Raw genomic sequence first — 12,660 nt, 5'->3', positions numbered from 1 at the left:
ACACACACACACAGAAGTTAACACAAAGCTCATGCATACCTGGACCGGGCTTCATTAGGGAATAGGTATCATTAGTGTATGGTGTTCTGTGATGCTGTCGGGCAGTTGCCATCTTCACACTCGGTGTCTTTTCTGCTGATGTGCGGGTTTGCCATGGTGGGTGAGCTGCGAGGGCATTCACATGCGCGTACCCACGTGTGTTTGCTTGTCCGCGTGTCGAGTATGTGTGTTCTGCTATAGAGGTCACGCCATTCTTGCTGCTCTCCACTGCCAAGCTCAAGTCATTGCCCCGGAAGGCACTGCCGCGGATATTGTGATGTGGGAGTAAGGCATACTGCCTAGAAGGTTACGTGACCTTGTGCTTTCTTCTCTTCCTCCTCTTCCTCATGCGCTTTGACACGGGTGCTCAATGCTGAGACCAGCTGATACCTGACAGTTTCAATAATAATTCTCAGACCCCCCCCCCCCCCCCCTTAGGAGCATGATCTCGAACAAATGGGTGCGTGTTTGACCATTTTCAAAATGATAGGAGAAAGTGAGCCTGCATTAGATCATGTTGTTTGGATCTTTTGGGAGAAATTCGTAGATCAGGGCTGTATAGCCAGTTTGAAATTGAAGAGGGGCGACCAGGGCAGCTTGTGCATAGCCCAGGTGTATAAATCTGACGTGAAATACACTATGGTAATGCAGGCCGATTGCCTTTTTGCAGGGTTCTAGCCAGGAAAATGTAGTAGGGGGAGGGGGAAACTATAGCATATAGCCTGTAACCCATTATTTTTTCCATTTTCCAAAACTGTCTTCCACCAGAATGCAACGTACCGGGCCAAAGCCCCCGTACCCCCAAAACTGTCTTCCACCAGAATGCAACGTACCGGGCCAAAGCCCCCGTACCCCCAACTTCACTGCACACAAGTGTGCCTTTACGAACCCTTTTTTTACTGACCATCAACTGCCTTTTCGTTGAATTTCCTGAAAAATACGAAAATCACAAAATGAGTAGGGAGGGGGGCACTGTGCCCACCCTACTCTGATTGGCTAGAACCCTGAAGTGCATTTGATTCACTTTCCTTAGATTTGAATATCAAACGTAAAGATGTCTTCGTTGTACTGCTCATGGGCTAGTACCACTCTCAACATCCTCTCTGTGGCAAGAGCAACGAGACCCTGAACATTCTAACACTTCCGGCAGCAGATCATGCCCTGACTTCGCTATGATCAGGATCTCAGCCAATTTTGCCACTGCCACACACTCCAACATTTCACAGGACATCACATGGCCAACAAGCCAGAAAGGCACAACCAAGAGGCAGTGGTTTCTCTAGCTTGGAATTGTTAGTGCCTAACCTGAACCATGCCGGTCGAGAGTGAGAGGAGTATGAGCAGGCTCACTGATTGAGATGTGAGGTTTCTGCCAGTGCAAAGTGATTAGTGTCAGCTGGACGACCTCTAGAAACCATCCGATTTTGTGTAAGGAGGAAGGACCTGCAGAGGAGTCGGCTGCAAAACCCTGTATCAGATGGAAGCAAAACATAAGTAGGAAGCGGAAAAAGAGGCTCTCTCTCATTGCGCCAGGGCAAACAAGGAATAACATTGAGCAGCCCGCGAGCTGCAAAATTGGAATATGATGAGTCTGCGTCTCTGGCCAACTTTCAGTCAGGAATTCGGATGCTTTCTCCGGTGCTTGGTGAGTCCATTTTCTTCAAACATATGTGTGTGTGTGCTTGATTCACGAAATGCTGACATGTTGTTTTCTCCTACTCACTGTGGCCTCCCTCTCTCTCTCTCTCTCTCTCTCTCTCTCTCTCTCTCTCTCTCTCTCTCTCTCTCTCTCTCTCTCTCTCTCTCTCTCTCTCTCTCTCCCCTCATGATGACAGAGGTTCTTTGTTCTTTGGTGCATGTGGTTGCATGTGTTTGTGGATGCAGCTGGTGGGAGAGTGTGCATGTGTTTGGCACATGCTGTTTGTTTTGCCATGCTCCATCTACAGAACACAAGACCGTTTTGTTATTATTTGCCCTTCTTGCACCCTGACCTGCTACGTATTTTGGGGTGGGAAATTTACCACAAGGGTTGTCCTAAAACGACAGGTGTTCTGTTCAGCCCGTAGGGAAAGTATGGAGGGGGGGGGGGGGGTGTTGCTGGTGATGACAGGCTTGGTTGTGTCCTTGACTCGGCACTGGTTATCATGTCAGCAATGGCATGATATCCGCCAAAAAGTAAAGTAAGTCTCTTGCATTGATTGCACAGTTTGCATTCATCAAGCTCTCTTCATTTTCAGCAGCTCCTTGTCCGTAACCATGGTAACGGCACGGAAAAGGCAGCAAACGTGCTGTTATTCTGGGATGGAAATCGGCATTATTTCCAGCGCGGCTGGTACTTCGCATGGCGCCATGATTGTGGTAAATATCGGTCTAAAGTGTCATGCCTATCAGAGTAAGAACGGATGTGTACTTGAAAAAGTATTACTGTTGAGTTTGCAATCCGGTGTTTAGTCCATGCACATTTTGATCCAATGTCCTGCATCGTAGAGGGTGATACAGCAGAGGCAGTGGTTTTCGGCCTTTGACCACTTTGTGCTGGGTCTGATCTACTCGCGTTCCTCCATTTCAGGAGCTGCACCTGGGAATTGGTCCTTGATAATGGTTGTGTTACTGTGACAGAGGAAACTCAATTTGACTGGGGCTCGTGTGAGCTGTGAATTTTTTAAATTCTACAAAACCTCCTTGGGACAGTGGCAAATATATTTTCTGTTGGTGGATTCCTTTGTTATGGCTTTTTAGGTTTCTGATGCATCAATTTTGCTTCGTCTCTTGGTGTTCTTCTGTTTATTTTTTCCAGGGACGCCGCAGCCCTGTGGAGCAAGCAGCAGGGACCCGACCACCCAAAAAACCCTAAGTATCCCTGTGCTGTTGTTTAGTATAGCATTGCATGCATGGATCAACTTCCTCTCCTCATTTCACCGGGCTGCAGATCAAAAGTCCTTTTCTTCCAATGACATTCAAACTGCATACGCTGCATGAAATCTCGAATCTTGATAAAAAATGTGAAAAATTCTGATTTTTCTAATGTATGAAGCAAGAATTTTGACTGTGATTGCATCCTTGTTTGCATCCTGCAATTTGAAAGTTGTTCTCATTGTTTCACAATTTTCTCCACTTGACATGAGTTTGAAATACCCTGCTAAACCAACACAGCACTTCCAGAAATCCAATTACAGTCAGCATGTTTACTTCAGCCCAGGAATGGGGAGGGGAAGATGGAAATTAGTGCATGTTATTACATCATCCATGCACATGCATGTCCATCAAATCCACACATTTTGTTGTCGTCTAACCCTTCTGTTTGTTATGCTCATCTTTAGTCCAGGGCCGTCAAGCCAAGTACCACGACTGGTCAAGACGGACGGCTGGCAAGCAGCATCACGGCGGGACATCACCCGGGTCAAGACGGACGGCTGGCAAGCAGCATCACGGCGGGACATCACCCGGGTCAAGACGGACGCCTGGCAAGCAGCATCACGGCGGGACATCACCCGGGTCAAGACGGACGGCTGGCAAGCAGCATCACGGCGGGACATCACCCGGGTCAAGACGGACGGCTGGCAAGCAGCATCACGGCGGGACATCACCCGGGAGCAGTCTAAGTACCAGTGTGCTGTGCATGGAAGTTTTTTTTCAAATCACTGCAGAGAATTGTTTGTCCCATTTGTACCAGGACCCTCTTGCATGTCAGGATTGATTTCATATGCAGTGCATGCCTTGTCCATGTAGTGCATGATTTGCCCACCCCGGGATAGTAGCTTTGCATGGGGCACATCCTGCATGCCTGCAATGTTCTCTGCAGCTTTCCCATGCATGATATCTATACATGTGTATGGTTTATGCAACCCCGGTTTTGTATGTATTGGAGTGGGTGGGAAGCTAGGGTAACTCTTATTGTAGTGCAGGTTCATAGGGTGGTGTGTTTTGTCTGCTGTGTGATTCCACTCCCCAGCCCAGGTCAAGCGTCAACCGGACGGGAGGATGTGATGGCAGCATCGGCCCTATGCAAGGTAACTCTTTGCTTTCGTCCACTCTGTACTGTGCTCAAAATTGCATCCCTCCAGCACAATTCTTGGGCGGTGTCACGGAAACTCTCTCTCCCCCCCCCCCCCCCCCTTCACGCTGCATAGGTTTGAGATGACACAAAGGTGGGACATTTGAACATTTTTTACATTGCATTTCCGTGGAGATCGCACAGAGATTTGCAGCTCGTAAATGTTTCCTTTATTGGGTAGATTGTGGCAATGCATGTACATGTATGTTCAGTAAAGCATTGACTCCGAAATCAGAATGAGATAGTGGCTGGGTGCATGGGCTAGAAAGTTGGTAGATTCACATGTCCAGTACAATGTGCATGCATCGTTGCTGTTGCCAGTATGCTGCTGGCTCTGCTACCCTTCATACCATTCTCTTCCTTCAGGCAGCAAATGACGGAAATTATCCACAGAATAATGTCAACGCAACTGGCTGGCCACCCAGCTGGTGCCGAGTCAAGGACCAACCAAGCTTGTCATCACCAGCAACCGGCCCACCCCCGTCCGTTGGATTATCATTTTTCTCTCTTGGGTTACGGGCTCGAACAGAACACCTGTCACCCCGGGATGGGAAGGGTTTCGTTGCGGCGGTGTCTTCTTGTGTGTTGTGCTGCTATTGATTGTTGGTTTCTTCTGCTGGACACTGTATGCTACGGTGTTGTGTCTGCTGTTGCCTGCTGACTGGTGTGCTCAGAGATGAGATCCTTGGGGATTGCCTTCTGTCTGAACCGGCTGCTCAGTCAGTATCCGAAAAATATGCATCTGCAGGATTTGAGCTGAGGTTTTACTGGCAATCCGGGAGGATTTCATTTCAGGGGAATTTCCCACGGAAGAGGGTGGGGGGGGGGTGCATGGAGGGAAATTAATCTAAGGATGACATCAGAATTAGAACAGATTTCATGTCTTGCGATCTGCGATGCATGCGGTAGCTGGAGGGGGTCCTGCATGACCTACATGTGCATGGTTCTAATAGCTCATGAATATTATACAAAAGAACGGGGCCGGCCGGGTACCTTGGTGTCATGCATGATATTTCCGTCATTACTCATTATCCACATGCAAAAGTCTGTCCCCGGGGAAAATTGCGATTCCGCGGCCGCGTTGTTTTCCGCGATTTTTGCGATTTTTTAAAAGACCGCGTTTTCCGCGATTTTCCCGCGTTTTTTGAACTTTTTGTTGCACTACACGTACACACAGTGCACTGTTCGGTCAGCAACGTCTCATCGTGGCGGCTTTTCACTCAAATATGACGAGTGCTTACACCAGAGACTTGTAACTGATTGATTTCACTGCATACTCACTGAAAATAATAATAATTGCCGCACATCAATATTATTCAGCGCATCTTTACCGCAAATTATGCCATATTATGCCGCGTTTTTCCCCGCGTTTTTTGCGATTTTTTTCCGCGATTTTCCCCGGGGACAGAAAAGTGGTGCACCCGCATAAATTTTAAGGGGAAGTGCATCGATTTTTCGAGTAGGGTCCAGAAGAAAGACAATTTGATATCGGTTCGAATGGCATATCTCTCGATTCCATACGATAAGCGAAACTTGCCAAATCGCCAATTGTATACGCGTGTATACTCACGTTGCCATAGCGACCAGCGAAGTGATGACGTATGAAAGGCACTGCATACGGAAGCCAGGCATGCACCGCGTTCAGGCTGCCTTTGCCTTTGCCTTTGGCCCAGTTTGGGCAGTTTGGCCACGTAGATCTACTGGCACTGAGTCTGTACTTCAACTACTACTTGTCTGGTCGTAGTTGGTGGATTTACCATGGTTGCAGCCCATCGCTTTAGCAACAGCTTCTCGCGAGGGGACGCATACCCGTGATGCTTACAGTTACACGTGCGCTTGCACGTACGTGTTGACTACTAATCGATGAATCGGAATGAATAATTAGGGGCCGTCCGTAAATATCGATGTTTTTTTAGAGACGATATTGGTGCGTCTGGGGGGGAGGGGGTTTGAGCCATGTGCGTCTTTTCGAGCATCAGAAAAATATCGATGTAAATATCTGAAGTTTCGCCGATCCCTGCACGCGGACGTCTAAATGGCTATACAAGAAATGTGAAACCAGCTTCCGTTCGCGGAGCTAAAACTCGCGACACAAGAACAAAATCAAAAATTGGAAGCTGTACGCCCATGGCGAATTTCAAGAGCAAAAGAATGAGCTATTGATTGTGGAAATCGGCCGAACGATGCCTGCAGGACCTTTTTCAAGACGTAGAGGCAGTGCGAACAAACACGGACGAACTCCACAAGAGTTTGCAGTCTTCACTGTCTGAACAAGGATTTGAAAAAATTCAAGCCCGAGCGTAGCCGCTTTGGCTACACCAGTACACGATGGCTGTGAGCACTGCAGCGCCAACCCGGTTCGCTCCCCCCAGGCGATGCAGCTATTGCGTGAGTGCGGCGGGATTTTCACGCCTACACCGGACCCTCAACATCCTGGGCACTTCATGAGCATCCAAAAATATTGATTCCATGATCTAGATGTACATGTGCGTCTTCTGGGGGGAGGGAGGGGGGTCAAGGGAGAGAAGCACCAATATCGTCTCTAAAAAAACATCGATATTTACGGACGGCCCCTTACTATTTTTACTAATTATTGCGTCGTTGAATGAAGTCGGTCGACTCCGGCGATCGTCAGACCTGGTCAGGCTGGTGCGCCATTCCTCAGTCATACTCATAGATGATCATGTCACCATGTGCATTCCTAGATTCCAGTTAGTCACTGACTAACACCTCAAATGCTCAATACTACAATGTACTGACTGTCAATAGCCTACATAACCTGTGTTATTTATTCATTGCCAGCGCAGTATTTTTTTAGATTACCGGTATCATTACAGTCATTGTAGTTTCCGCGCCTGGGCCTAGCCCTAGCCTCGTTGAACGCAGTACCAGTGTTACTGGAGTTGGAGATAACCGGTATCCGGTACCAAGCATTGCACTGAAGAACTCTGCTCACGACATCTCGACGATGCCCACTGCCTGAGCTGAGTGCAGGAGAAATGATTATGTGAACGCGAAGAAAGTAAAAGCTAGCGTGCTTGATTCGAGGCCAGCGAGGCGTTTAGCTACTGCTTCCTTCCAATCTCTTGCGCAGCTTATCACTGCGATAAGTAGACGAGTGGAGATCTCACACTGCAGCAGCAGCCGCTGATAGGAACGACCTTTGAGAATGGCAACGGCCAGTGAAGGGAAGGTACGTGTCATCGTGTCTTGGGTCCGTGAGGCTGAGTTCTTGAATAGAATATTCAGTGACGGTAGGGGAGACGGGAGTTGTACCCAAACCTACCCCCTGCCGCCCTGGTGGCGGCAGGGAGATTTTCATTCATGACCACGTCAAGTTAGCTGCTGCCTGAAACCTCAAAAGTCGAAACACACTGCAATGTCGTAATATTACACTTCAGAGAGCAAGACCTGCGCACTGTGCTGTAAACTGCACCATCTTCTCCCTCTCCAGCCAGCGCCAGCCTGCTGTGAGGTGTGTGTGTGTTTACTGTCCACGCACCCTGGTGCTGTACCTGTATGCACATGTGCGTGCCTCTGTGCGTTTGTGTGTGTGTGTGCGTGTGTGTGTGTATATGTATATTGACAGGGATCTCCTCCTCTCTTAACTATTATATATATATAATATGTGTGTGTGTGTGTGTGTGTGTGTGTGTGTGTGTGTGTATGTGTGTGCGTATGTGTGGATGCGTGTGCACGGACATGCTCTCTCTCTCTCTCTCTCTCTCTCTCTCTCTCTCTCTCTCTCTCATCATCCTGCTCGGACAGGAAAGGAAAGACAACATCAACGTGCGTGTAGTGGTTCGCTGTCGTCCACTGAACAGTGGCGAGCGGCAGAATAAGTGCGAGTCAGCAGTGCACGTGGACGAGGCGCGAGGCACAATTGAAATCGGCGGATCCAGCGCAGCTCGGCACGGCGACCGCCAGCAGCGACAGTTCACGTTTGATACAGTGTTTGGACCTGACTCTAAACAGGTCAATGTGTATAACTTGACGGCACGACCAATTGTCAACTCAGTCTTGGAGGGCTACAATGGTATGTATGTGTACTTGTGTAGTACATGTAATAGATGCCCAAGGCTGGATTTTTCTAAAACTTTGCTTCTCTAGCTCTTGATATAGAAAAATCCAAAAGCTTTAAAAGCATTCTTGTTGCATGATGCAAGAGTTCACCACCAATGATGTTGGGTTTATAGTGAACCCTTAGTATAGCTACTTCAAGTAGTATAAAGATTGTCATGCACCAAAGTGCTGTGGATCGAACTTGCATCCCTGGACCGAGCGGAATCCTGTCATATCAGGACAGTTTCCGCTGCACCAAGGGTGTCCGGTTAGGGCAGGTTTTACTGTATTCTACAGTGAAACCTGTCTAGTGCGACCGCTCAAGGGACCTTCAAAATGTGGCCTCTGTTACCAGGTGGTCTCCGTATCCAGGGTCGTTTGACTGCAAATAGCATCCCGTGGTCCTGGTTACAGTGGTCTTCTGGGGCAGGTGGTCGCCTTGACAGGTTTTACTGTATATCCTATGCAAAGAGGGAGAGAGAGAGTATCATAGTATCATAGCAATGAGCATGCTTTAAACAGGGAGAGAGAGAGTATCATAGCAATGAGCAATGAGCAATGAGCAATGAGCAATGAGCATGCTTTGTACACAGGTTTTACTCTACCCGGCCTAAGTGGTACCACCCGGCATTGTTGATAAACTTTACGCAACGTCGGAAGAGGTCAGGTTTCGACTCTCCCCACCCTCCCACCCCTGAACGAAAAAAAATATTGTCTTGACATCTACTCTCTTGCCATCTAGAATGGATGGATGTTTCAGCTACTTCAATATTTCCCAAAACAAACGTCCCCTCGACCCACCCACCCATATTTTCGGTTCATGTAGATGATTGATAATAGTGGACAGCCCCTACAATGTTATCAAGTGCGTTTTGACCCATGCACTTGGTACTTGTCCATAGCCTACCCTAAGGTGCTATATCTGTTGCTAGGTTATTTTTGGGATGTTGAGCTCCTAGCTTTGGTGATGAAGATGGACAGCAACTATAATCTGATATACAACTTTGCTGGAAATGTTATGCTTGGCACGCTTAGCTTGCACCTAACCAAGTGGAATGACTGTGCTCGTCAGCGAAACTCGACCCCATGCATAACATTTCAATGCACAGAATGCTGTTTGTAGCGCTAGGGCCCTGTATCATCTGGCACTTGTCTAGTCTTCATCGCACATGACGTAAATCTCACTGGCCGATTCTTGAATATTAGTGTACTAAAGTACGCTAATATTCTATAGGTGTGCTGGAATAGACTGCTGTAGGTGCAGCAAAGTGGCAGACTGCGAAGTGTTCACAATCGCAGTGAGTAATGCCTGTGGTGCCCTTACCAATGCCTTATCTCTGTTCTGTGGTCCACACCCCTGTGTTCTGTCCTATGGTCCTCACCCCTGTGTTCTGTCCTATGCTCCACACCCCTGTGTTCTGTTCTGTGCTCCACACCCCTGTGTTCTATTCTATGGCCAACACCCCTGTGTTCTGTTCTATGGTCCACAACCCTGTGTTCAGGTACAATCTTTGCATACGGGCAGACTGGAACTGGAAAGACGTACACGATGGAAGGAGATCGACGCAACCCCGAAACGTGTGGCATCATTCCGAACTCCTTTGCGCACATCTTCGGTCACATAGCCAAGGCGCAGGAGCAAGCCAAGTAAGTCAAGGTTTACTTCGTTTATACCACTTATTCCGGTCTTTGTTCCATTCCTATGGAAATTTAATCGCTTGGGGATTTAACCACCCTGCTGGTGAGCTTTAACCACCCTGCTGGTGAGCTTGCTGCTTATAGTACTTTCGTCAACATGGACATCCGGTCGAATGACCGGGGCCAGCACCCTCACCGCGTGCAGAACGGTGCATGCAGTGCATATGTTGATCGTATGCGTACTCCTGCCTGAGTTACAGCTGCATGGCCAGCGCACTGGGGCAGCTTGACCTCCGACCGGATTTCCATGTCCACGACAGTACATGTATATGTTGCTCTGTCCTGACGGAAGAACAAGAGATTTACAGCCCTTTCCTGCCCCAGACCCCCATGGAAATTTTATCTCGGCATTACTGTGGTGTCCTGTGCAGATTCCTTGTGAGGGTTTCTTATCTTGAAATCTACAATGAAGAAGTGCGTGATCTACTTGGAAAGGACCAGAAGGCTCGCCTTGAGGTTAGTTTCTCGGATATTGCATGGCAGTACTCGTGCCACCATAGTTGTTCTCCATCTCCATGCCATTACCATTCCCGTGTAGTTTAAAAGTTGATTTTTGTTCCTAGACTAGAGTTGCTATGATTACCAGCCACATGCCCATGGCTGTATTGGATCCAAGCGTGTATTAGCTCATGTATACCGGCTGAGTCAGTGTAGTCCAGTCATCACACCAGCAAACGACCGTCATAGGTACAGCATAGTCAAAATAGGCAAAATGGTACGCCACACCGGAGATGTGCTCTGGTGCCAGGTCACTGCACACCACAGATGTGCGAGCTTCACCCCTAGGCTGAGTGCTTCACCCCTAGGCTGAGCGCTGTCCCTGGAGTATCCATGGTCGTTAGTCAGCCGGGTAATGGTGTCTTGCTTTCAAAGGGCAGGGGATCGACATGGCTTGGCAAGGCTTGGTTTGCGTTTCACACTACTTAACCCTTGCAAAAAGTGCACAATGCCATGAGGGCAGAGCCGAAAACACAAGTTAGCAATGGGACTAGGCTGATTTGAGCTGTAACTCGAAGTTTCGTGGCTATCCACCAATCCTCGGACAACATAGTGTGTTTTGTTGTTTGCACTAATGGTGGATTCCTGTGCAGCTAAGCAACCGTTCTGTACAGTGATACAACCACTATGTACAGTGATACAACCATTATGTACAGTGATATAACCATTATGTACAGTGATATAACCACTCTGGGCATTTAGGAAACTTCACTTCTCAACTCGGAAACAGTCTCTTTACTGCGATTAAAATTGAAATTAATTTTATAAACCAAATTTTCGGGTTTGAGTTTGCGGACAATTAGAAAAGTTTTTTTCTGTGCATTGATACAACCATTCTGTGCGGTGATACAACCATTCTGTGCAGTGATACAACCATTATGTGGGTGCAATTTCCTATGCAGGTCAAGCAGAGACCGGATATCGGCGTCTATGTAAAGGACTTGACAAGCGTGGCAGCGAAGAACGCCGACGACATGGACCGTGTGATGACTGTGGGCAATGATAATAGTAAGGTGCTCATCTCAACACACCCAGGCGGTGCCGACAAAGATGAAGTGCACACAGAGTGTGTACAAACCTGTAGAACGAAAGGAGTTGGTTATATTGTGTGTTTGTTTTCCGGAGATCTACAAAGCACCCAAAGTCACTTAAAGTCACCCATTTCGTGCAGAAAAGTACGGATGACATCACAATGACATCATGCACACGGTCTATACAGTGAAACCGCTCAATATCAAGTACCCTGGATATGCATATACCTGGGAACATACTAGGGGCTATACAAGAGTGATGGGAAGCTGTGTCACGTATTACTACAGTCATCAGGCAACTGATGGCTCCAAAACGGGCAGCCTGAACATAAGGGGGAGCAAGGTGGTAAATTCTGGGGGGTATCATAGCACAAGAGTCAGGTGCAGGCGTGAACTATGGACTATATAAAGTACTATTTCTTTTTGGACCCTGCATACCCTACATAGCGCCGTGTTACCACCGTCTTGTGTTTCCATTCCGTGTTGCTGGGATTGTGGCCCTGGGCTGAACTCATTCACGTGCATTATTTCTGTCGTTGTGGGTTTGGGACTGAAGCATTGTTCACGGGCAAAACACAACTCGATTTTCAACAATGAAGAATTATAACACAGTGACAAGTATTGGAGAATAATTGCATGCTTAGAAAGTGAAATCAAGGCACTCGTGTGGGCACAGGAAAGACAGATTTGCAATACAAGGTGATGAAGAAGCAAGGTGTCATGGTCCATGTGTCTTGCACTTCCATGGGAACCAGCCTGGCTAAATAATGGAGGTCCGAACACCTCAAGTTTGGTTTTCTGGTTCAAAGTTTCTGTTGTATGAAAACTAGAGGCTCTTGTTCGTACACGTTCTCCTGTCTTCTGTGCGACCAGGGTCTGTAGGTTCGACAAAGATGAATGCTACATCATCACGATCCCACGCCATATTCAGTATCACTGTCGAGTGCAGTGAGAAAGGAGCAGATGGATCCGAGCACCTAAGGATGGGAAAGCTACATCTGGTGGATTTGGCAGTAAGTGCAACGGCCACTTCTTGTTAACCCTTTGTCACCTGGATGAATGCATGAGGTGAATTTTCACTAGCCATTGAAACTCGCTATCGCTCGTATCTTCGCCGGCCTAACATTCACCGGGTTACAAACCCAGAGTTGGAAAGGTACTTCCAAGACAAATGACTTGTACCAGAGCCAAACCATCCTGGTGACATGCATGACCTCTGTTTTCATGCTTTCTAGGGCTCAGAGCGGCAATCCAAGACAGGTGCAACTGGCAAACGTC

General features: G+C 47.9%; 1 protein-coding gene across 1 annotated transcript in view; it reads left to right on the top strand.

Annotated features, from left to right (window-relative positions):
• Nucleotides 1-6,745: 6,745 nt before the first annotated feature.
• Nucleotides 6,746-12,660, top strand: part of LOC135817686 (kinesin-like protein KIF3A) — a 15,054-nt gene continuing 9,139 nt past the window's right edge. The window contains exons 1-7 of the mRNA XM_065330916.1: nt 6,746-7,286; nt 7,862-8,129; nt 9,658-9,802; nt 10,225-10,309; nt 11,254-11,359; nt 12,256-12,395; nt 12,618-12,660. The exon at nt 12,618-12,660 is cut by the window's right edge and continues 155 nt beyond it. Coding sequence (XP_065186988.1) covers nt 7,263-7,286; nt 7,862-8,129; nt 9,658-9,802; nt 10,225-10,309; nt 11,254-11,359; nt 12,256-12,395; nt 12,618-12,660 — 811 coding nt within the window. The 5' untranslated portion in view covers nt 6,746-7,262. The remainder of the gene's footprint in view (nt 7,287-7,861; nt 8,130-9,657; nt 9,803-10,224; nt 10,310-11,253; nt 11,360-12,255; nt 12,396-12,617) is intronic.

Source organism: Sycon ciliatum, chromosome 5 (assembly GCF_964019385.1).
Source record: "Sycon ciliatum chromosome 5, ocSycCili1.1, whole genome shotgun sequence".
Taxonomy (NCBI): domain Eukaryota; kingdom Metazoa; phylum Porifera; class Calcarea; order Leucosolenida; family Sycettidae; genus Sycon; species Sycon ciliatum.
Note: the sequence above shows the minus strand (reverse complement) of the source record. Positions and strands in the feature narration are given on the sequence as shown.